General features: G+C 44.2%; 1 protein-coding gene across 1 annotated transcript in view; it reads right to left on the reverse strand.

The window, feature by feature from the left end:
* The window catches only part of UNC79 (unc-79 homolog, NALCN channel complex subunit), a 154,050-nt gene extending 135,609 nt beyond the window's left edge, over nucleotides 1-18,441 (reverse strand). The window contains exons 1-2 of the mRNA XM_066607519.1: nucleotides 18,390-18,441; nucleotides 14,056-14,176 (exon numbers count right to left, since the gene is read on the reverse strand). Coding sequence (XP_066463616.1) covers nucleotides 14,056-14,176; nucleotides 18,390-18,411 — 143 coding nt within the window. The 5' untranslated portion in view covers nucleotides 18,412-18,441. The remainder of the gene's footprint in view (nucleotides 1-14,055; nucleotides 14,177-18,389) is intronic.
* Nucleotides 18,442-26,690: the final 8,249 nt, after the last annotated feature.

Consider the following 26,690-nt stretch of genomic DNA (forward strand, 5'->3'; position numbering starts at 1 on the left):
TCAGGTGCCCCCCCCCCAAAAAAATAAAAAAGAATACACCCCTGGTCCGCGGCGTCCGGATGGTCCACGGCATCCCGAAGGTCTCTGGCGGTGCTGGGGCAAACGGCTGAGTACTCCCCGTCTGCCTGCTCAGCTTCTGCTGGTGACGAGGCTTTGAATACCCCGCCTCCAACAGAGCGAGCCCTGTGATTGGCTAATCTCAGCGCCATCTGCCTATCATAGCGCTCGCTTCGCTGGAGGCGGGGTATTCAAAGCCCCGTCGCCAGAAAGAAGTTGAGCAGGCAGACGGGGAGGACACTTGCCGCAGCGCCGCTGGAGACCATTGGGACGCCACAGACCATCCGGATGCCGCAGACCAGGTAAGTATAACCCCCACCCCCACCCCCCTGAAAATAAGACACTGTGCCCTTTTTGGGGGCAAAAAATAATAAAAGACAGTGTCTTATTTCCTGGGAAATGCGGTGGTTGCCAGCTCTCAACTGGGTCCATGTGTGGTGGCACAAAGGACACTGTTACTGTGTGGAACCTAGAGGGGGCATTATTACTGTTTGAGGTTGGGGTAACTACTACATTGTGGGGCACAAATGGGGATACTATTACTGTGGAGCATTCAAACTGGTCATCTGTTGTTATAGCCCAACCACGACAAGTAGTGTGTTCGGATACCTTAGTTGGAGTATCTGTGTTGTATTCGGCTGCAATTTGCTTGATCATCAAACCAATTCTTGACATCCTCCACTGACTCATTTCATAAACCAGCTGTTTACATCCATGGGATGCCCTTTCACCAGATGTTTTTCCTTGATCACCCCACTCTCTGTATACACTCAACTCTGTCTTACAAGGCTGGCACTGTTTGAAAAACTGGCCCCGGCTAGTGTAGCGCCAATGATCAGGCTTTATATGAAATTATTCAGATTGCTCAATTTTCCTATTGTAATATGGATTCACACAGAAACTGATAATCGGAAAACTTGCTCACTTGATTTTATGCTGCACTCCGGAGTCACGTGTCTAATTTCTACACAGGGAAGCGCCAATCATGTCCCAGTTAATGTTGTGACAGGGCAATTAGTGCGGTAAGCCTTACTGCATTGCTGATGCCATTAAGCTGTCAAATTCAAGTACTTTAAAGCACTATTTTCTCTGCTGTATGATGGGCTTGTTTCCTCCCCCGCACAGCACGGGGGCGAAACTATGTGTACCGCTCATTCACCAGATCACATGCCACTTGACTTTTACATTCGGAGGAAGCTGATGGAGATAGTTTCACGACATCTTAACCCTGCGCCAAAAAATAATGGTCGCAGTTAAACAATTGGCTCTGGACGAGTTGCTGCTGAGTACCAATGCACCCTTCATACATGGCTTTGCACTACAGCAGAAGGTGGACATGTTGAGAACTTTTTGATGTAAACTTTTTGTTTTTCCTGCATTTAAATTATGCAATTACTCCTTCCCGACACGCACTGTACATGTATGGTGCATGTCAAGTGTCTGTGTATGGAGCAGGCTTGGGAGCCAAGCTTATTCTATACATGGTGGGTGTCGGCTGTATTGGACAACCAACACCCACCCCAAAACAGCCAAGTTCAGAGATAATATCAATTGCAGCTTTTAACCCTTTAAATGTTCCAATTGGCATTTGGATATTCCAAACAGATCCCCTGCAATGAGATTGCAAGGTGCCACATGGGAGTCAAGGCAGCTTGTGGCCTTCTCGAAGCTCCAAGAGCTGTTATGAGTGAGCACCTATTAAGACGAGCCAGTGGCATGTCTTAATAGAATGCCCGTCAGAATACAATATAATGCAATACTATAGTATTGCATTATACTGTATAAGGGATCAGCTGATGACAAGTTCAAGACCCTTATGGGGACTTAAATTGAGGGAAAATGAGTAAAATAAAGCTATGTTATTAGAAAAAAAGAGATATGATTTTTTTTGACAGTGGAAAGGAAAAAATAAAGACAAGAAAATGAAAAAGGCTGCAGTGGGAAGGGCTTACATGAGCTTGCATCCCGTTTTCCATATGTACAGTTTCTTAACATTACACATCAGTAGTGCAGTGAAGCCTACCTCAATCTTTACCTTGTCACAAAGTGGGACACCCTATATGTATGTATGGGTGCAGGTCCACAACGTACCCTGGGGCTCATTCAAATCTAGATATACCCAACAGTTTCTCTATCACCAGAATAGTGAGTGCAGCTCTGGAGTATAATACATGGTGTAGCTCAGAATCATTCATGTATCTACAAATGACCCTGTTGTTTATGGAGACTATTCCTAAATATATATCATGTAAAACTGTGTGAGCATACGCTTTAAAACATCAAAAAGATTTTCAAAAAAGTAGCCCTAAGGCCCATCTGAGGTTGTATAGAGCATTACCATCCTTTTAAAGGCACTTGCATTTCAATGTCATACCCAGCATCCTTTGTAAAATGTATCAAAAATATGCACAAAAACCTGTTTTAAAGTAGAACTACCAGATCTATATTAAAGCCCCTTGAGTCCTTTTACAAATCTGAAAAGATTACTTAAATTTATTTTTCCTGTGCCTCTATCATGCGTTGAACTTACAGGCTTCCTGGGAGAATAGCGTCATTATCAGTGCACCCTTGACTACACTTCTCGCCTACAGATGCAGAACAGTGTTGCTACATAGTGAATGGATTTCATAACAACCAATCAGAATTCAGCTTTTATTTATTAATTTTTGTGTCACAAGATGATGAAAGAAGAGCTGTGATTGGTTGCTATAAGGCCCAGAGTCCTTATGGTAAGACTGAATACATGAGACATAGAGACAGACAGTGTTGTCATTGGAGCACAGGAAGAGAAGCTTTTCTCCAGGGAGGTCTGTAGGCTCCGCACAGGACACACTATAGGAGCTTTAATAGGCATCTGCTATTTCATTTACCTTTCATCATCAAAATATACAGTCATTTCATTCCCACTCCAATAGATCAATATGAACACATCATTATAATATCTGCTGGACTTTATAACTGAGCACATTTATAATCATAATAACTGACCTAATTCAGAAGGGTTTTAGAGATATTCACATGTGCAATACTTTATTTGGCATATCGGGTAAGATAAGTAATTGCTATTAAAGGGGAAGTCCACAGCACTGCATACTGTATCAGGTTAATCACCCCGATTATTAGGCCAGTTTCAGAGAAGCGTACTACAGGCTCATTTATGCACCTGCATTATGGATGAGTGTCCTGACCGACCTTGGGTCTACTGATCCAAACTTACAGCATCATACCATAGATTGGATGCTGTGACTTCAGGTTAGTAGGCAGGGACCCTTGACCATACTACGGGCGTAAAAATGCGCCTGTAGTAAACTTATCGGAATTTGGCCTTAGGATACTAATACATAAGTACTAGTTGCCACCACTGATGCTCATGTTTGCCATTAATTGCTACATCTACAACTTCAGCTTGGCAATTATCGGTAATCGATCAATAGATGAGGAGCGTTACCAGCAGCCGTTAGTGCTCATGTAATAGCATCCTTGTTCTTGTGCAGTTACCTACACAATCCTAGTCCTTCAAAGGTGTTGTCCAGTCTTATTTACTGCATAATGACAGTTCCAGAACCTTCCAATAGGCTCTGTGTTTTAATTCTTCATCATTGTAAGATCTCTGTTTGCTGACTGTGTTTGGAAATAGAGGCTGCAAACCTGTCGTGACTTAGTGCTACTCTTAGACCGGATTCACACCAGTATATATCCGCACAGCGTATTATGGACAAAAAATGTGCGTGCACAATATGCAGCGAATATAACGCTATGATTTCATTGGGTTCATTCACATAAGCATATCTTGCGTGAACATTTCGTTTCCACAACAAAATACGCAGCATGCTCTATTTCCTGGGCATTTGCACAGAGAAAGAGAATACATTGGACTAATTACATTAATTTCAATTAATGGGAACATGGTTGTTTGTTTTTTAGGGCTCTTTCCCAGGAGCGTATATCGGGTCACTGTTTTCACGGCCGGCCAATATATGCTGTGATCTGATGCATTGGATTCCATGCATTCCATGATGCATTCCTCCTATGGGAGCCAATGACAGCGGCCGGAGAAGGGAGGTTGGAGGGAGTTTAGCAGTGTGACTGCTAAACTTCCTCCCATTTCTCTCCTCCCCTCCTCTAGGCTCCTGCACCCTCCCCAGCTCCTTGTCCGCAGCCAGCAATGGGAGGAGGCGGGGTGGCACTTAGCTACGCCCACTTCCATTGCAATTACCTGGAGGGGAGGAGAAAGGTGGTGAGCCGGCTAGGAGAAGGGAAGGGGCAATGGCATGGCGGCCTCGGTGTATATGTGCCGGGGCCCATGCCATCTGAACAATTGAACAAACGTTAGATTTGTGCGCCAGTTCACGAGTTTTTTACACCTCACATCGTAGCGTATATCGGCCGGCCGTGAAAACGGCGTCCGATATGTGCTCGTGTGAAAGAGCCCTCCGAGTGTGCGCAATTTGCACATGAAAAGGTGCAGTAAAAAACACACATATACAACACCCATTGCATAAATATGCAGAGTAAATGCGTGCGTAAATGCACTTACGTTCCTGTGGCATTGACCTGAGGCCAGATTTACACAGGTGTAAGCACATTTACACACATTTACGCCGCATATTTGTGCAGTGGGCGTTGCACGCTTGTGCACGTATGTGTATGCTTAACTGTACTTTTTGCATGCACAAACCATGTTCCCATTCATTGAAATGGACAGTTAAGTTAATATGTACTATTTTTGTTTGCGAATGCGCAGGAAAATAGAGCATGCTGCTTTTTTTGCGGGAACGAAATGCGCATGCAAAATACACTTATGTGATTGAATCCATTGAAATCAATAGGTTCTATTCACTGCGCATTGCACGACCTTACAACTGCTGAGCTTGTTACAATGTATCAGTCCAGATCAAAAGTTTCCAACCCTTGGTTTATGCAACTTCGGGGCTTAGGCTTTATTCCCACACGCGCATATCGGCCGGCCGATATACACTACGATGTGAGCTGTAAAAAAAAACAAACATATACGCCGAGTAGAGATGAGCGAACGTACTCGGTAAGGGCGATTTCGCAATCGAGCACCGCGATTTTCGAGTACTTCACTACTCAGGTGAAAAGTACTCAGGTGCGCTGTGTGTGAGCGGGGGGTTGCAGCGGGGAGTGGGGGGGAGAGGGAGAGAGAGAGAGCTCCCCCTGTTCCCCCCCCCCACTCCCCTCTGTAACCCCCCGCCCCACAGCGCACCCGAGTACTTTTCACCCAAGTAGTGAAGTACTCGAAAATCGCGGTGCTCGATTGCGAAATCGCCCTTACCGAGTACGTTCGCTCATCTCTAACGCCGAGGCTTCCATGCCGTTGAGCCTTCCCCCCCCCCCCTATCCCTTCCCCACCTCTCCATTGACTGATTGCAATAGGAGGGGGCGGGGCCAAGCCCACCCCGTCCCACCTCCTCCTTTTGCTGGCTGTGGACAAGGGGAGGGGAGGGGGTGGGAATCAGCCAGGGGGGAGGAAAAAAGAGGGAGGGGGTTTAGCAGTCGCATTGCTAAACTCCCTCCCTTCACTGGCCGCATATATTTATATTTCAACAACACTTCTGCTTGATTCAACCCAACCAACCAATCACTGTGAATCAGCCACCCCAAACAAACAATCACTGTGAATCAGCCACCCCAACCAACCAATCACTGTAAATCAGCCACCCCAAACAAACAATCACTGTGAATCAGCCACCCCAAACAACCAATCATTGTGAATCAGCCACCCCAAACAACCAATCATTGTGAATCAGCCAACCCAAACAACCAATCAGGTTGTGAATCGAGCAGAAGTGTTGTGGACTATAGATATATGCTTACCGGCCGCTGTCATTGGCTCCCATAGGAGCCCATGCAGCGGCCGACGTATTCCGGCTAGTTCCAGGACCCAGGACGTATTCCGGCTAGTTCCAGGACCCAGGACGTATTCCAGCTAGTTCCAAGGCCACATTTTGGGCTGATATACACTCGTGGGAAAGGGCCCTTAAACACATTTGTGTGTTTTTGTTCTGTTTTGCAGACGTGATTTTCACGGCCACAAAATGGAATGAAGCAAAACTATTGATTTCAATGGTTTTGTTTTTACAATCGGAATTCTCGTGCGTTAATACTACATGCGAGAAAAATAGAGCAGGACCCAGCTTCCCGCTTTTTTTTCAATAGCGTGGAGTTCGAATGGTCCAAAAAAACCAAAAAAACGGTTTATGCACTAATACACTTCGTGGAGGCGTGCGTATTAGCACATGCGCCCGTGTGTTTTTGCCCTCAGTTCCACAGCAGCTAGAACGCCTTAGGTTGGGAAGCGAGGGTCTGGACCACCCACTGCGAGAGGAACATAGCAGAAGCACAAAGTTGTCTGCTGTTGTGATAGTTCCATTCTTTCTACACTGATACATTGTATCAGCCTGGATTACAGACGACAGTCTGGACTGGATACATTGTAAGAAACTGCATCTCTGTGAGTAGGGCTGGGGCAGGACAGGTTTCATCTTCAATAGTAAAACAAAAAGTATCAATTCACTGACAACAAGCACAGAAATCTTGAAATGCAGAACTTTATATTATACAATGTTTACATTTTATTTACATAAGGCTGGACATTGACCCTTTAATGTCTTGGCCGACCCCTGAACGCCATAAAACAGTTTACATCTAAATATAATCTCCATATAATATTCATGCTCTTAGGAGTATGTGCCTTTCCTGGTTTTGGGATATTTCATGTCTTAAGCCAGCTTCACATCTGCGTTGGAACCTTTGGCCACAGGTTTCATTGCAGATACGGCTAAAAATACCGGAAGAAAAAGCTCTGCATGCAGCACTTCTTTCTTCTGTCGAAAGCCTGGGCTGCTGGGTGGTAAGCCAGCGGACTCCACTATAGTCAATGGCGTCAGCCCGGCGCTGTTCGGTTCCATCCAGAGACAGAGCCGTTCGGCCGCAGGGATCCCAGAACGGACCAGAAAAGCGGAACCCCTGTCGCAGATAAGAAACCACCCTGTTTACATAATAGCCACTTTAACCAATGGCGATACTTAGGAAATGTTTGCCATGCCCTCCAAAATGAGGTTGGCCATACCAGATTGGCTCTGATGTAGGATTTCTAATATTGAATAATTATGGGCAATTTCCTGACTAAGGTTTGGCGCACATTAGTGTATTTTCAGATCATATGCTGTGTAATTCCACAGACAATACATAGCTCCATTGTAGCCCATTAGGCTATAAACATGGATGTTTTTCACACTACCTGAAGGTCCGCATGAAAAAACTCATGTCCTATTCATGGAAGTGAATAAGCTGTGCCCATGTGCCGTCCCATACAAGTTGCACCCAAGTCTCTTCGTGCAACTTGCAGTAATAGCTAGTGTGCACCTAGCCTAAGGCACTTTGAGCTCTATGTGCTATATATATATATATGGCAGGAAAATTCTCCAATATATATGACCAACGTGCCCATAAGGCACATGACAATATGTGTTGTACAATACAACGTGTCTCATGACACGTCATATCTAGTGACTTGTCAATGGTGTTGCATTGCAACCTACGACCTAACATGACTGTGACATGACAATAGCAGAAAATCCAAATTGGTTGGATTTTGGTTGCAAGTTGCATGACACTTTTCCACCATACACATCAGTGTAAGGGCTCGTTTACACAAGCGTGCTTTTCATGCTCTAATAGCATTGAGAAAAAAAAATTAGCATAAAGCTCAGGAGAAAATATCGTGAACAGGGGATTCCCAGCTATTATGTCTCAACCTAAATTAGCAGTGAAATTGCCCATTCACTCGATCGGGAGCTGCATGATGCGTGTTATCCAGCTCCTATAGGAGTCTATGGAAACTCCCGCACAGCTTGCACCAAAGATAGGTCGGGTCCTATCTTTTCTAGCAGCACGGACCTTAGATGTGAGCTTTGCAGTCGCATGTCCTATCTTCCTTAGGAGCGAGCTTTTTGCGCGACTAAAATTCCTTCGTCTGAACGTTTCCATGGGAAACCATTGGTTCTATTAGACACGATCTTTTCACGTGCCTATACTACACCAAAACCACGCTGCAGCTCTGAAACCGTCACGCAGCAGCAAGTTGCACAACTTTTCTGAGACATTATATGGTGCAACACATATCGCTTGAGATTATATCTAGATTTAAAATATAACATGGTGCCCATAGGTGGCGCTATACTTCATGAGTTGTGACTAATAGCTGCACAATGCATCAGGCAAAAAGTAGTCAGCACAAATGGACCTCCCCTTAAAGAGTCATGACTATCACAATGCATCTTGTAATAGAACATCCTTCAGTCTTTATAACAAGACAGGCAGCTGGTGGGGCAGATTTATCAAGCACCAAACCCTCTCTATGGCTGCAGGGTGCCTATGTGCACCATTCGTACTCTTTTATTGTATGAGATATACTATACACAGGATGATTTGCTGCTTAATAAATTAACCCCTACTCTGCCAGCTTGTGAGGTTGCTCAGTATCAACACCACTCCAGAAAAATAATCACTAATGAACATCTATTTACAGGTCCAATCTATATAGAATGCTGAGCAATGCTTTGATCATGTCTTATACTCCAGTCACATATAAAGCTGCACCCACAATTCTACTGTCACACCCCTAACAGCTGATTGCCTGCTGTATTGTATAGTTGAAAAGGTAGCTTTCGTTTTTTAAATTTACATAAGGCCGGGTTGACATCTGTGCTGGACCCTCCGTTTGGAGGTTCCGTCGCAGATTCGGCACAAAATAATAGGAAAAAAAGCGCTGCTTGCAGCATCTCTTCTTCCAGTCAAATGGGTCTGTTTGGTTCCATTATAAGATGGATCCGTCCGGAGAGGGGATTCCCCTTTCCTGCTCCCCAAACGGAGCAGGAAAACGGAATCCCGGCCGCAGCTGTGAAAGCAACCTTATGGCTTAAACACATGGGCGTGCTTTTGTTCCGTTATGCGGCCATGAAAATCAAAACCATTCATATCAATGCTTTTGTTTTCACTATTGGGATTCTCACACGAGAAAACATCGGACTTGCCCTATCTTTCTCGCACATAGTTTTCCTATCTTCCTGGGGGGGGGGTTATTGGACTCACGCACATTAGTGCAGTTTGAATAGTAAAAAAAGCAACCCCTGGTTCATGTGCTAATACACTCCATAGTAGCGTGCGTACTAGCGCTTGCCCCATGTGTTTTACCCTTAGACTACTATGACATTTCTAATATAAACACTACATCTTCCACAATGCACAGCAGCAGAGTGATATCAGTATAGACCAATGTTTTCCAACCTCAGTTCTCTAGAACTACTCGGGGATCCCTTTTATAGGGATTCTCCAGAAGACACAACAAAAGAGACCTGACTTTTACAACTGATGTGATATTAGGCGACCACTAGGAGGGTATAAGTTTCCGGGGGTGTACCCATGGTAAACAGGTTTAGTATTACTAGTGCAGGCAATAGGGAGGGTCTCTGAAAACGTAGAGGTGGATTCTGATTGGCTGTTGTAGCCAACTTCTCCACTTTTTCTTGGCACAAGTTCTGATATATCTCCCCTAAATAACTTTCTTCAGGGTGGATGGTAGATGCTCCGGTTGGAGATTTAACAGGAAGACAAGAATTAGTGCTGCATTGGATGTGACTGGAGTATAAGACGTTACAGAACTCATAATGGTATAAAAAGAAAATCAGAGAAAAGGAATTAAAAAGTTAATCAACATTCCAAAAAGTTTTAACCTGGAAATAATGTTCATAACTAAGTCCCCCTGTGAGCCCAGCGCTGCTACAGGGTTATGGCGTGGTACAGTGGTGGTGTGGACATTGAGCCTCAACACAAGCCAATCAGATAAACTCAATCAGTTATCAGCAATCAAGAAGGTTTCTGATAATCAATGCCCGCTGTATGAATATTGTAACCCTTCTGCTGACAATGGTTCAAGATCAGAAAAACCCAATGTGAACCCAATGACAGCACAAGAATCCACTGTGAACATGTTATATAGAAAGATGGGTGAAGACCAGACAACACAACACTCTCCATCCATCCATCCATCCATCCATCCATCCATCCTGGTATTCCTACTGGTAGCACAATGATGGAAATCTACAATCTATGTTACTGGAGTCTCACTATGAGTATTGTATAAGTGATGGAAGATCTAAAGGGTAAATACACCCAGTATAATACTCCAGAGCTGCACTCACTATTCTGCTGATGGAGTCATTGTGTACATACATTGCATATACTGTACTCATCCTGAGATATATTCTATATTATACTATAGAGCAACATTTATTATTCTGTTGGTGGAGTCACTGTGTACAAATATCACTTAACTTAGGCCTGGTTCACACAGGCACGCACGGATTCGGCTGCTGAATCCCACAGCCGAATCCGTGCTTGCGAGCAGAAATAGACATTAAAAGGCAGCTTCTTGGGCGGCTTGACTTGTGGATCTCCTGCGCGGGTTCCGCAAATTCAATCCGACAATGTGAGCCAGGCCTTATTCTGTACTGATCCTGAGTTACATCCTGTATTATACTTCAGAGCTGCACTCACTATTTTGCTGGTGCAGTCACTGTCTACATACATTACATTACTTATCCTGTACTGATCCTGAGTTACATCCTGTATTATACTCCAGAGCTGCACTCACTATTCTGCTGGTGGGGTCACTGTGTACTTGCATTACATTACTTATCCTGTACTGATCCTGAGTTACATCCTGTATTATACTTCAGAGCTGCACTCAGTATTCCGCTGGTGGAGTCACTGTATATACACCATGTTAACAGAAATATTGGAACACACAAAGAAGGTGATGAAATGTGATTTTATTCACATTTATCAATATGGTGTTGGGCCGCCTTTGGCTGCAATGATTGCAGAAACCGTCCTAGGCTGCTTTTTAGCAAATTCCAATAGCTGTGTGCAGGGATTTGCCCCCGTTCCTCAAGGAGAGCTTCAGATAGTGATGTGAGGGATGATGGGCATGTTGGGTTACACAGATACGGTATTCTATTTCGTTCCAGAGATGCTCATTGAGATTCAGATCCGGACTTTGGGCTGGCCAATGAAGTTTGCACTTGTTTTGCGCCTCAACATACCGTGCTGTAAGACATGGTGCTCGGTCATTTGGTATTGCCACAGGGTAGGTGATGCCACATTGTCCACAATGTCTCTGTACAGATTGATGTTGAGGGTGGACTTCACTATAACCAATAGCCCTAGTCCTCCCCAGCAGAAACACCCGACATCATAACAGAACCTCCTTCTAATTTCCTTCTTGGGGCGATGAAGTTGCATAGAAAACGCTCTCAAGACAATAACCACACCCAAGTACGGCCATCCGATCAGAAGATGGTGTCCTGTGAATAACACTTTCTTCCACTCATTTTCAATCCAAGAATGACACTCCAAGCCCCATCGCAGACTCCTCTGTACATTCACTGCTGGGCTGTTGGGCTTCTGTGCAGCCGCTCATCCTTGGTAACCCTTCGCATGCCGCTCCCTACGGATGGTTCTGGTGCTAATGGATGTTCCTGTGGCCTGTGAGACCTGAGCGAAGGCAGACGATGTGTGTGATGCCTTCACAGCTTATACAAGGCTTCATTGTCCACGTTCTATCAGTTTACGTGGGCTCCCTGAACGTGGCTGCACCGAACGCACCAGATGGTTTCCATTTCTGAACAACATTGCCAACAGTGGACTTTGGAAGGTCCAGAAGTGCTGCGATGTCCCGTACTGACTGGGTGCTCAGGAGACATCCCACCACCAGACCCTGTTGGAAGTCTGACATCTCTACACTTCATGGCATTCTGGCGGTTTCTGTACTGGGATATGCCTGTGTGATACTCTCCTTTATACCTAATGCTCACACATCAGATTTGCACAGCCCTGCACCTGACAGCACAGAACTGGTGAGCGTCCCAATACTTTTATCAACATGGTGTAATATACTACATTACTTCTCCTGTACAGATCCTCAGTTACATGCTGTACTAGGGTATTTTCACAGGGGATGGCCGATCCACAGCTACACATCACAACCTGCACCATTTGGTGTGGACTTTGATGCAGTATTTACCTTAGATTTGAGTGTGTAATTTACCCCCTCATTTAGAAGAGGTGGATTCCATAGTGTGTCTGGAGCTAAAACTGACATGTCGCAAATTTAAATTCTGCACCACAAGTCAATTTCCACATGGGTTTTGTGCTGATTTTTTCCACAATGTGTGGATGAAATTTTGCAAAGTTGTCACACAGAAAATCCACAACAAATTCACGCCGTGTGAACATGCCCTTATACTGCAGAACTGCAATCACTATCCTGCTGGTGGAGGCACTGTGTACATACATTACATTACGTATCTTCCAGAGCTGCACTCACTATTCTGCTGGTGGAGTCACTGTGTACATACATTACATTACTTATCCTGCACTGATCCAGAGTTACATCGTGTATTATACTCCAGAGCTGCACTCACTATTCTGCTGGTAGAGTCACTGTCTACATACATTACATTACTTATCCTGTACTGATCCTGAGTTATAGCCTGTATTATGCTCCAGAGCTGCATTCACTATTCTGCTTGTGGAGTCACTGTGTACATACATTACATTACTTATCCTGCACTGATCCTGAGTTACATTCTGTATTATACTCCAGAGCTGCACTCACTATTCTGCTGGTGGAGTCACTGTGTACATACATGACATTACTTATCCTGTAATGATCCTGAGTTATAGCCTGTATTATACTCCAGAGCTGCACTCATTATTCTGCTGGTGGAGTCACTGTCTACATACATTACATTACTTATCCTGAGTTATGTCCTGTATTATACTCCAGAGCTGTACTCACTATTCTGCTGCAGTCTTGCTACATTGTATCAGCCTGAAATGATGTTCTGCAAACTGTTGCTCTTCATTTGTACTAAAACTTCAATTTTCCGCATTCCCTGACAGATTCTATCTGACTACTAGGCAACAAATTGCTTCTCTTCTGTGTGATTTTATCGCTTTCCTGATGTTTGGCGTCAGCTCACACCACCCACACACCATCCATACGCGACTCTGCACACACTGGCATTCTTTAATGGTTGAATGTATGAGCAATGGGAATTGATCTGCAATATTATTAACCATGCGATTCCTGGGTTGTTCATGTTGCCGAGATAGCAACTATATAACCCCTATACAGGGGACACATATACATTAAAGTACACCTTCCCTCTAAAGCAGGAGACCCCAGAACATATAAATGTCAGAGTCGTCCTCTTCCGTTAAGGCATGAAAAGTTGGAAAAACTAGGTGACAACCAATATGGTCACTCTAAGCACTCACCCAGCTTTCCCAGTGACACAAATAGTCACTTTACCTAGAAATGATCTGACAAATCTGTCTGGTTACACAGTGATAAATTCCCAATATCCATAAGTAGGAAGATTTGCCTTTCAGGACTCAAGGACAGCTGGATGAGAGCCCATTTAGGAGGTCTGATGGCAGCCGTATTTATGATTATCCGGTTTTTCAAAGTTTCACCAGTTAACAGAAGAAGAAAATACCAGGAGGAACATTCAAAGGAGTTTTTCAGAATGAGAAAAATATGGCAGCTTTCTTTCAAAAACAGTGCCACCCTAGTCCACAGGCTGTGTGTGATATTGCAGATGAGCCCATTCACTGCAATACCAGGCACAACCAACAGACAGATGTGGCGCTATTTCTAGAAGGACACAACCATATTTTTCTAATCCTGGACACCCCCTTTAATGGGGATTGTTCAGCTTTTAAGGGGGGAAGTGCCCTTTTGGTCTTGGATAATGGCAGTCTTGGTGTAATGCAACCTCCGGCAGCAGAGAACGTATGGTTAATAAGATTGTCTTAAAGGAGCATTGACAAGGCAGAAATCCAGGTGAGAACCTATAGACTTTTATTCTCTTCTTCATCTTCAGACTAGAAATACTGAAATCTCACCTTAACAATGTCTGGGAGAAGTATTTCAGGGTGTTGGCAATGTCCGTCCCGGTTGGCACTGGGTATGTGTTATGGATGACCCGGTGGTGGTACTCATGAAGGTATCGGATCTTAGAAGCAACTGCACAGAAAAACATGGGGGAAACCAGAGACTTCAGCATCATAACAACAAGAAAGAAGCCCCGAGTTAAAGGGCCACTCCGGCGATTTTTAAAAATACTATACATATATATATATATATATATATATATACTAGTGTTACTTTGGTTAGTTACTTCTTTCTGTCTGCATCTCCTGGCCTCCTTTTCTGCATATAGTCATCTGATCTCAATCTGACCAGCTCAGATTTACTTGGAGTTATGTATTCATTTTGTAGTCAGATAATCAGTTTGTGTGATGCTATTACATGAATCTATCACAGAAACGGCCTATAGAGGGAGATACAGGCACTCCTGTCAGTTACTGATGATGATCACACAGCTCCTGTCACACAGTTATAATAGAGGTCCAGCTGTTCCTACTAACTGTATAATAGAGAAGATCACAGATGATCCTACTGACTGTATAATAAAGGAGATCACAGCTGATCCTACTGACTGTATAATAAAGGAGATCACAGCTCATCCTACTGACTGTTTAATAGAGGAGATCACAGCTCATCCTACTGACTATATAATAGAGGAGATCACAGCTCATCCTACTGACAGACTTAGGGTGCATTCAGACAACCGTATATACGGCATGAAAACCCAGCCGATATACGGTCGTCTGAATGCACCCTTAGGGCTTATTCAGACGAACGTATTTCGCATCAGTATTTTGAGAGCCAAAACCAGGAGTGGGTCCAAAATACACAAGACATGCAAATATTTCCATTATATTTCCACTCCTGGTTTTGGCCCTCAAAATACTGATGTAAAATACGTTCGTGTGAATAAGCCTTTAGTCTGTAGCTTATCTAAGTGACTATATAGAAGGTATTTAAACTGTCCCCGCAGCAGGCAAAAATTATATAGTCTCAGCAAATACTGTGCTGATGCATCATGGGATATATGTGAAACTGAAAGAAAAAAATCTCAACTTCCAGATGGTGCCTGATAAGCATCGGACAAGGAGCTACACAGCAGGAAAATGGCTAGAATACACAGAGGAGACCCCCAGAGTGTGACAGGTAATCATGTGAGGGGGAGAGGCATTGAAAAATGTGTTATCACCGGAGCGGACCTTTAACTTCATCATTTCTACTCAGTCATTTCTCGGAGAGCTGGGTGACAAGAATATAACAGCTACAACAAGCGTCATCACCCAGCTTTTCTAGTCTCCTTAATGGAGCAATACAAAATACACCACTATATCACTCCACAAGTAGGTGGATTTGACATTCAGGTCTTGGGGAAAGAAATGTGATTAACCAGATTTCCTATAAAACTGACGTACCCCGTAACAGTTGAATAAACAATCACTGTTCCTCACTCACCAGTTATATAGTATATCTAATTCTAGGAAAGCTGAGTAGCAACCCCTATGGCCACCGTTATGTCTCCCGTGGGGTTGTTACACAACTTTCCCAGAGTCCTAAAGAGCCAATCTGTCTAGTTATATCCACCCCTAGGTACAGAAAAATGAAAAGCCAAAGTGGCGGAGGACTTTGTCCATCAGACTAGAAGGATAGGAACAAGTTTCAAAATTAGTGAAGGCTCCTATAAGTTTCTGGAGGGGGGAGAATTACTTGGTGCAGTTGTGCCCTTCGATTGGGTGCCCTATAAAGGCATATAGCAAATATGCCTTTATAGTACATTCATACATCACTGATTTGCTTCAGATTTATGTGCAGATCTACAGAAGATATCACCCTTTCAATTGAATTCAAATTAAGGGGGTGAAATCTGCAGCAGATCTGCACAAAAATGTGCCGCAAAATCTGCAGAAAATCAGTGACATGTGAATGCGCTCTTACAGGACAAAGGAAATCTGCCCTGGATACCCCTATAATGTTACATTAGTTGATACAATCAATGTACAGCTCATTCTCCAACCCACAGAACAACCGGCTGTATCACCACAGACCAGAGATCTCAGGCTGTTGTGCAGAACTACAGCTCCCAGCAGCAGTCGGCCCTCATCTTACGCTGCAGGTGGACTGCACGGTGCACTTACCTTCTGTACTCCTGCAGATCATTTCATGTATCTTGAAGCTTCCAATCAATTCACTAGGGGGAACTAAACCTACAGTCTAAAGGCCCTTTTAAACTGCAACGAACATGAGACCAGCCCTGATGTAACGATCATATATGCCTGCATTTACAGAGAGCAATTTATTGTTATCTGTTATCAGCCATTTCAGACTGACTATAGGATAGAAGAATACAGTCTATTGTTGACTGTTATCAGCCATTTCATATTTCTCCCTATTAGTCATTTTAAGCTAGGTAGGAACTGACTGGTGATTGCAATCTAATATTCCCAGGTATCAGCTATTTTAGGCTGGGGGAAAGTGAATACAATATTTTCTTTTTCAAGATCTCTGCTTGCTATAAGTAAATTAAAAAAAATTTCTTGTTTGCATCCAAAGGCTGAAAACGTGTCCTGTTCTAATACTTCTCACAGCTGAGGGTTTGTAACAATTGCATCACTCTAAAGTTACAAGTCTTTGTTAGCTAAACAGGCTAGACTTCTGCACTGATACATTGTAACAAACTATCAGGACAGGATACATTCAACTACCAAACGTAAATCGACACCTGAGCAAAGTAGTTCATTCGGAAGACGTCTGGCAAGTTCTCTCAAACAAGATGAATCAGGCTGCCTACAATGGCGCAAGGAGTGTGATAATTGCACAGTTGAGCAGAGGAAGAGTCAATCTTTGTGGATGTACCTGGTGTGGAGGACATCCGGGGGCACACCTTACACCTGAGTGTGTTGTACCAACAGGTAAGTAGAGCGGAGGTTCTCTAATGGTCTGGGGATGTTTTACATGGTATGGTCTCAGTCTGTAGTGACAAGAACCATGAACACAGAGATGTACCTTGATATTCTAGACAATAATGTGCTGCCGACAATGTGACAATACTCTGGGGATGGTCAGCCATACTTCCAACAAGACAATGTGCCTTGTCACTAACCCAACACTGTTTTACGTTGGGTTGAGGATATGGATGGACTGGCTGCACAGAGTCCTGACCTGTACTCTACTGAACATTTTTAGGATGAACTAGAACGTTGGGTCAGAAATATGCACAGTATCCATTTTTTATTGGTCATTGTGTGGTGCAGAGTTCTAGGGCAGCAGTATGCAGTCCTAAGCTCTTGCTCACAACCTGAAGGTTGCAGGTTCAATCCCTCAATGGTTCAGGTAGCTGGCTCAAGGTTTACTTAGCATTCCATCCTTCCATGGTCAGTAAAATGAGTACCCAGCTGCCAGATAAATAAATTATCTGAAAGTGCTGCAGAATAAGTTGGCGCTATACAAATATCAAGTAGAACTTTCTTAAAGAGAAGGATGAATGGAGGGAAATGTTAGTGGAAAGTATGCCATGGAGAGTATCCACTGTCATTAGGGCCAAAGGAGCCCCACTAAGTATTACCATATGGAAATCCAGTAGATACTACTTTTGCTCAGGTGTCCAGTTACTTCTGGTAGGAACTGCTGATGTCGGAGAGAACTGAGCTATGTAATGATTTGGGGTGCAGAGGTACATGATGGCTCCTATTCATCTCATGTCTGATCAGGTGAATGTTACGATCAGGCAGGGTAGAGCGGGCGCAGGCGACCCCCTCCCACAACAGTTTATCTTTCTGGTAGGGATGAAGGGAGACAGTGGGGATTAGTAGGAATCAGGGGGATTAGGGATACATTAAATTATTCCTAAGCGCCTGACTATGGATGAGAGGTTCTGTCTTTTGCCTGTTTATTCCCATCATGGTACATGACATGATGAGCAGCATGTATGACTTTGACATGTTCACCTGTTGATGATACGGCCATAGTAATATGAGAGGCACAGGTACATAGTGATCCCTTGTAGGATATATGTATCCATATATGGAGGGTAACAGAGCATGCATTACAGAATATCCCCTGCTGCCAGCCGGACCCCAGATCAGACTTCCATTACAGATAGGCTGGCACTCTACTGGCATGCTCCATACATACTATATGCCCCCTCCCCCATTACAGCCAGTGCACCCCAATGATTGACACTTCATGCCCCCCAATCCTGCATCCATCTATACACTGATCCTATATGTAATCTATAGCCCCCTCCCTCCACGTCTGACAGCTGACCCCTCTTATCATATGACCCTCCGTGCAGCACCGCGGACAGCGCACTCACACTGCTCGGCTTTGGTAGACATGGCGTCCAGCTGCAGGCGTCTGGCGCAGGGATCCGTGGTGCTGGCGGGGCTGCGCTCTCCCCGTCTGCTGGAGAGGCCGGAGCGGGACACTAGTGCCGGGCCTGACACCCGGAGCCGGGGGGCCGCGCTGTCACCGGAGGCATCGGGGGCGCCGGAGATAGGGAGGCCGCAGCAACAGCGGGGCGGGGCTGGGAGGAGGGGCGGGGCTGCCAGTAGCCAATCCCATCCGAGCACCGAGGGTTGTGTGACTGGGTGATGGGGCCTATAGAGTATATACGTATCTATACACCTCCGTATACTCCATATGTGTCTTCCGGTGCAGGAGATGCCGCTATGAGCACATCCCTCACAGGGGCAATGGCCGGATTATCAGTCATGTATTGAACTATTGGACATCAGGCTTCCCTCACTAAACCTGGCTGGTCACAGGGGAATAGAATTAGAGAATATATGAATATATAGGATTTAATAAGGGTAAAACAAATGAGCCATGCGCTAACGCGATCTCCGCTACGGAGTATATTGGCGCATGAACCAGCGAGACTTTTTTGACTATTTAAACTTTGCACAATTGCACATGAGTTTGAAAAAAAAAAAAGTGGTAAGCTCCTGAAATACCAGTTCTACACAGTGATAGTGATGACAGTGCAGTTACCTCCACTGATCACAGGTGATGTCATCTACGTTTGGTTTTCTTCTCCAAGACTGCTACTGAGACTACTTCCAGCCACAAGTTGCCTCTGCACATTCTCCCTATCCTGTTCCCTCACCCCTAATTACCTCCTCACAGCCCCCTATAGAAAAACAGGGCTTATTTAATATTCATAATGCAACATTTTTCTGCCGCAAGTACATAGTATGTAAGTTACACCAGAAAACTGCCGTACATCCTTGCGCCACATTTATCATGTATTATGAGACCCTTTTGGGCAGTTTTTCTGACTTGTCCAGTAAAGGGGGATGGCCTTTATTGCACCAAAAATTTGCTGTAAATCGTGTCAAAATTTTGAAGTAGTTTTTTGGCATAAGCTAAGCCAACTCGTAGGTGGTATAAATGTAAGCCCCATTTACACGCAAAGATGATCGCTCAAAATTCGTTCAAAAGATAGGAGGATTGCCAATTTGAGCGATTATTTTGCATAAGCTGCTAATGGGCACTAATGTCCATTAGCAGCTTATCTTCATTTGCATGTAAATGAGCCCCCTTGGCTGTATGCATATAACAGCAGGGTGTCTGTTATCTGCATACAGCCCCTTTGTTCTGCCATGAGACTGCAGCTGAAAACAATGTTATCAACGCTTCCATGGAGAATCACAGCGTGTGGTCCCTGCTTTCAGCTCTCCACCCGAAAGATGGACTTTAAACGCAACTAAAAATCATCGTTCGGACGAAACGCAAACAATGGTAGCATTTACACGCAACAATTCGCTCAAAAGACATTGAGCACATGTTGAGCGATAATCGTTTCATGTGAACGGGGCTTTAGATTAGACAGTCTTATCAGATTTATCAGTCAGTGATGCACTGGCGCATTGTAAGGCCCGTCTCACACAAGTGGTTTTTTACAGCTTTTGTTAGAAACGCCCGCTAAGTACGCTGCGCTAAGCCTTCATTCATTTCAATGGGGCCTCTCAGACGAGTGTTTTAGCATAGCATTTTTAGCGCATGCTAATAGAACACTGTATGTTCTATTTTACAGCATTGCAGGGCATTTTTGACACCCTACATCGCCCATTGAAATGGATGGGGTGCGTTAAAAACACCCCACTGAAAAACACTGAAAATGCAGTTTAACAGGGTTTTATGGTGTTTTTAACACTGCTGACTGTGCCACCAGGAGGGGAAAAAAGTGGTGGTGTCATCAGCTTACCTTGTCTGCATTGTTACTGCACAGAATATGCAGTAAAAAAGCCAGCAAGCACAAAAACTCTGCTCTGCACACTGTAAAATGCAGCGTTTTTACCAACACTTGTGTGAGAGCGCCCAAGACTGTCTAGTCTAGGTTTGCACTGTGTAACCTTTAGACAGTATTAGTAAATAAGCCCCGTTGTGCCTGCTGTGGTCCTGCTTAGGCCACTCTCACGCACACTGCTTTTTACCACGATGAGCGTGGCATCCCAACTGCCGCACTAACCGCCGTACAAAGCTTCCATTGACTTTAATGAGGTTTCACAGACCTGCGCTCGAACGCAGTATTTGTAATGTTTTTTGATCGCTGTCTATTCCATTTCTCAGCATTTTAGCGTTTTTTAACGCACCCCATCACCCATCACAATAATGGGGTGCATTAGGAAGCACTGTCAAACATTGCGACATGCGTTCAAAAACGCTGCTCAAAATCATGATAAGATACCGCAGTTCTGAGCGGCGTTTAACTGAATGCATGTGTGAGAGTGGCCTTAGGCAGGCCTGCACAACTGAGCATTACCTAGGGGCCAAAGTTAAAAATAGGCAAAGCTCTTGGGGCCGCAGATAGGTTTTTAGTTTAATCAACACTTTTATTTACAAAGTAAGCCGCTAAAAAACTATCTATTCCATAGTTTAATCTGCATTTAGTGGCTCAGACACAAAATACCGGACATAATACCACAGCATGCTGCACTATTTTGTTGTCTGGGGAAATGGCAGTCAGCATGATGGAAACCTAGATGGCACCCTTTCAGTTTTCCAGTTCTGTCAGGGAAGCAGGAAAATGGAATGCCAACTGTGAATGTAATCTGTCTGATGGAGCCAAACGCCACCTGACGCCCCCCCTATGTATGAGTACTATGATTATATTCATACATAGGGGGCATCAGGTGCCAATTGGTTACGTCCCCAGCTGGCATTCCATTTTCCTGTTCCCATGACAGTATAGAAAAACGGAATTCCCAACTGCAGATGTGAACAGAGCCTAAATATATATTTTTTTCAGATTATGAGCAAAGAGAAAGCCAAAGAAGAGAGTATAATGTTTTTGATTTTATATCTTTCCTCGAAGTAGTTCTGGAACAGGAGTGTTAGTGAAATTAATATGACTCCATTTTATAGTATGATCATTCCATTTTGTATGATATAGTCTGTGTCAACGTATTCATATACATATTCATATTTTGTTTATGTTTCTTTGATCAATGGTAATAAATGAATTTTAATAGATTTGAATTATTGTAATTGTAGCATGTGCCCCTATAAAAACTGCTGCCTGTCAATCAATAAACATATAAATTTAGATCACATCCATAGCTGTGTGGTTTGATGTTAATCTCCCAAGCTCGGCTTAAACTTTAACTAAGGATTTGGAATCCAAAAGTATATCATATAGCAAATAGTTTTGTTTGCACTAACATGAGCATAAAAGTTTAAGCTTTATTTAAATAAAACTGGAAAACCCTATTACCGATTTTGCCTTTGTCAATACAATTTACTATGCAGCACCCTGAATATGTTAGGGGGGCCATTGCTGGGGATCTGTGTTTGTATTACCCATAATATCAGTAAAGGGCTGAAAGATATTGAGATAAACCACTAATCCATAGTGGCTGTGAAAGGCCGGTTTCACAACTACGTTGGGACCTCCAGACGAAAGTTCAGTCGAAGATCCGACTCAAAAACCTGGAAGAAAAAGCACTACATGCCGCGCTTTTTCTTCCGTCCAAAAGCCTGGCAGCTGGGCGGAAACCAAACAGATCCCATTATAGTCATTGGGTCTGTTCGGCGTTGTTCAGTTCTTTCCTGAGCTGTACGGCCACAGGGATTCCCATATCCTGCTCCCCGAATGGAGCAGGAAGGCGGAACCCCACTCGCAGATGTGAAACCACCCAAAGAAGCATGGCTGCCAGACTCCAACCCTGGGGACCGGAGTACTAGGTAACTATAAAGTTGCATTTCTACAGTTGTTCCTATGGTATGTCCACTCATGGTGCCATATTCGAGAAGTAATAAACATATAGGGGCTATTCCTAACGCATAAAGTGAAGGCATATTGCTAGGAAATGCCATTGCGTTATGATCCGTATGGGTCAGATCTCTGGGGCACCCGCCAATCCTTAGAATGAAGGAGCTGCTCTGCTGATTCAGAGCTGCGACCCTCCAAATTCTTCACCTGCCGGGCAGCACCTTGGCCACCTCTGTGCAAGACAGCTGTAGCATAACTCCTTTCAAGTGAATTGGGCCAGCTGCAGTTCCTTGCACAGCAAGTGGAGGGGGCACCACTAAGCAGCGCAATGCTAAAGTGGCTCCTTCATTCTCAAGGTCAGTGGGAGTAGGTTGGACCCCCACTCGATCATAAAGTGATGCCATACCATGGCTTTACGAGAGCGGAATACGCCACGATTCTTTTAGCCGCGGCGGAGGATCACTACTTCTCCGAAGTGATGCAAGGCGGTTTTATCACACAGTGAGCGAGATATCAGCCTGAGTTTCATGGCCCGATATTGCACTCGCCCGTGTGAAATTTGCCTTGGTCTGCGTTTGCGGCAGTGCTTCATTGTAGTACACATAAAATCTATCAGTCTGGAGTACAAAATGATAAAAGATCTCATTTCCACGTGTCGGAGGTCACAGGTTTCACTGATTTATCAGAAAAAAAAGCACAGCATACAGCACTGTTTTTTCTAGTAAAAGGACAAAAATACCATAAGGCCTCCTTCACATGACCATATGCGGTTTTATGTTCGTCCGTACGCGCCCTATTATCGAATGAATGAATAATTGCCATGATCGAGTCCCAAACTTTAGCCACGTCTTTTCAGCCATTCACACGGGAGGCTGCTGTATATCGGCAAAAAAAAGCAGAAGCGATAAAAACCATTGCTGTAAAATGCTCGGAATGACCAGTAATGGTTAAATTGGGCCAGCTGTGTTTTTCCCCAGTGTTGTACGCAGGCTAACTCCCTTTTTCCAGCATCCATTGAAGTCTATGGGCAAGACCTATCTTTTCATGCTGCATATAAAATCAGCAATCAAAAGCGATCGCGTATGCTATTTTTCGAAGTGCAATTTTTTTTTACACACCCAAAAATTGTTTATCTGAATGCATACATTGAAATCCAATTCTTCAGATAGTCGCAACGTTTGGGCAATTTTTTTTAGGCAGCTAAATAGCTGCATAAATACGGTCGTGTGAATAAAGCTCGAGGCTAGTATCACACAGCCGAGAAAAATCGCACCAAATTTGTGTGTTGCGAGACGCACAAATCTCGCAACAATATGAACCCCAATCTTTTGAATTGGGTCATATACATAAGCAATTTTTGCCCCGCATCGTAGTGCAGTAAAAAGATGATGGCATGTACTATCTTTAGGCGTTCCCTCAGAACGCCTCTCCCATTGTTTTCAATAGGGCTGCAGAAAACATTGCACCGCATGCAATGCGAGGCTTCCCACTGGGGAAACAGTTGCCACACTGGAGGATCGCTACTTCCTTAAGGTGATGCAAGGCGTTTTTGACACAAGAGCACCTCATATCCGCAGGGAAATCCACGTTCCCGAGTGCAATATCAGGCCGATTTCCACAACCCAATATCGTACATGACCATGTGAAATTAGCCTAAGAGAAACCCAATGTGCCCCATTGTGGTAATTGAGGTCCGTTGGAAACTCCAGTATCTTGGCTATGTTTGGTAGCTGGGAGCAAGGAGATTTTAAATTACCCTGACAATCCGCAGCTGTTGCACGTGTGTCCCCCATTTTAGCAATGGGCGGAAACGCAGAAGCCGGAGTAAGGTCCATGGATAAATACAGGGGCTTTATGATCCATGAGGGGAGATAAAGCTTAAACTTTTTAAACTTTTTTAAAAACTTTTTTTTACTTTTTTCTTTTTACTTTACATGATCGCCGTTATCCATTGGATAACAGCGATCATGTGAACGGGAACCGCATACAGCAATGCCCGGTGACATCTCTTTGCTCTCAGCTACTCATGCTAGCCGGGAACAAGGAGTAATTAAATCTCCTAGGCCCCTCTGCCTTCTGCGCATGCGCTCGATGACTGGTACACAAGCACAGAGGGCAGCGTCTGGTCCTGGAAGTACCAGAACACTGCGGGACATCGTGGAGGACGGAGGTGAGTACTCTCAGCTCCCCTCACAGATCAGCTAAAACTTTTATTCAACTTTTTTAAACTTTTTTTTTCACTTTGCACGAGGTCACTATTATCGCTGATAATAGCGATCTCACGCCTGGCAACTGCAAACCGCAGCCAGCAGTGTCTTCTCTCTGCTCTCCGCTGCTTTTGGTAGTGGAGAGCAGAGAAATTTCAAATTTCCCAGGGACGACCAGTAAGAAAGAAGACAGCGGTGGACTGCGGCAGGCTGCAGGTAATCTGTTTCATTCCCCCAAAGTGATCCATTCGCTGAGGGGAGCTGAAACAGGCACCCTTTGTGCACCCCCATTTACTTTCGTTCGGTCGACGATATTTAACAGATCAGATGACTGGGGACTGCAGTAGGTGAGAGCCTGGAGCTGTGACACCCCCCGAGCTCGTGCACAGGTTGTCCGTTTATTGACGGCCCTGTGGAATAAGGCCCAGTTCGCGAGGCCATCAGAAGGCAAATCAGTGGTTACGAAGGGGTTAAATCTCTGGATGTAAACAAGAGTGTTCAAATTCACTAACTCAAAGCAGTGGATTGAGAGGAAAGTCTATTAGAAAGTTCTAGATCTTCTGAGTGTACAAGTTATATAAATGAAACTTAATAAGTTCTGAAATTTACTAATATACTTCAAGGGGAATTAAGTAAGGGCCATGTGCCAGAATTCTGGCATAAAAAAGTCTAAAAATATAACAGAAGGAGAAAAGCCGTCTCCTTAAAAACACTTCTTTTATTCTTCTTTAATTGCAAAAAATGCATAAAATTATAAATGTTGGGTACCGTGTGATACCATGCCAACGCACAGACGCATTTAGAAAGACACTGCTTTCTTGATCACAACTACTGGCTCACGGTCCGCATCCTGCTGCGAGAATTCCCACAGCGTATCCGACCCGGCTGTCTGCAGGCGACCGTAGACGGCGCTTAATGAAAGATTTTAACTGGCATAAATTACAGTGCAAGTCTATGCCATCGTATAGCTGGCATAGATTTGTCTGTAAATGGACTTTGTTAACTTTTCTATTGATGACCAACAAGTCATCAATAGATGATTGGGCGGTGACCCGCTGCTCGGATCTCCACCAATCAGCTGATTGCTGCTGCCATGTGTAGTACACTTGCAGCCATATGCAGTCTCTGACGGTAGACCCAGTATTTACAAACACCGGTAAAACGCTGCAGGGAGACCCGCTGCGTTTTACCAATACGGCCAAAGGTGGAGAGCAAAACCTTTTAGAACATCAGCTGTAATTTTGGCAAGAGTGAACTTGACTTTGGACCACAATTTACTAATTTGACAGAGAAACAAATGCTGACCACTAGAGGGCAGTGAGATACAGATTTTCTCTCAAGGTAGATAGATATTACAAATGATCTTTCTAATTTGAAACCATCATAACTCACATTCAATGACACTCAGATCTATAAAGTTTATAAAAATGGAAACAGAAATTCAGAAAGTTTTGTTGCACAATCTAAAAAATGTTTTCCGCAGAGGTGATCAATGTGGCCCCCTTTGTCACTCGGCACTCATTGAGCCTGTAGACAAGTCCCTGCCATACACTTTGTAGCGTATCAGGACGGATGCAATGGCCTTGTGATGTGTCCCCGCAGATCATGCATGGTGGGTGGTAAGGGTGGAGGCCAAGGAAGACGTTCACTATCGTCATGACCTGGTAGTTTCTTATTGAGCTCACTTATAAGTTCACTGTGAAATGAGGGATGCCCCATCCTGTTGGAAGATGAACCCTGGGATTTCCTGTTCCAGCTGCGGTAGAAGCCATATCTGTAGCGTCCAGGTACAAAACCCCCGGGATTGTTTCCTCACTGGAAAAGAAGGGGGCGGGCACTGTCCTACAGGTTATAACGCAAAACATACTCACCTTGGGGAATCGCGCATACGCTCCATGTATACATGAGGGTTTTACTGCCGCCAGATTCTCACATTACTTTTATTAACTGTGTTTGAAAGGTGGAAGGCGATTTCATCACTAAACACCATTGCTTTCCATTAGAGTTTGCATATTCTCGCAGAAAGAACTTCTCCTCGCTTTGTCATCCATTTTCAGGGCCGGTAACAATTGCACTGGGTAGGGGTAACCTCATAAACATTTGCGCAGAATCTTCTGCACAGTCGGTTGAAGGATGCCCAGTTCTCTGCTCTGACGGTAGATTTCTGAGGACTTCCTGTGAAGTTTGCACGGAC

The sequence above is a fragment of the Eleutherodactylus coqui genome, chromosome 6 (genome assembly GCF_035609145.1).
Source record: "Eleutherodactylus coqui strain aEleCoq1 chromosome 6, aEleCoq1.hap1, whole genome shotgun sequence".
NCBI classification, from domain to species: domain Eukaryota; kingdom Metazoa; phylum Chordata; class Amphibia; order Anura; family Eleutherodactylidae; genus Eleutherodactylus; species Eleutherodactylus coqui.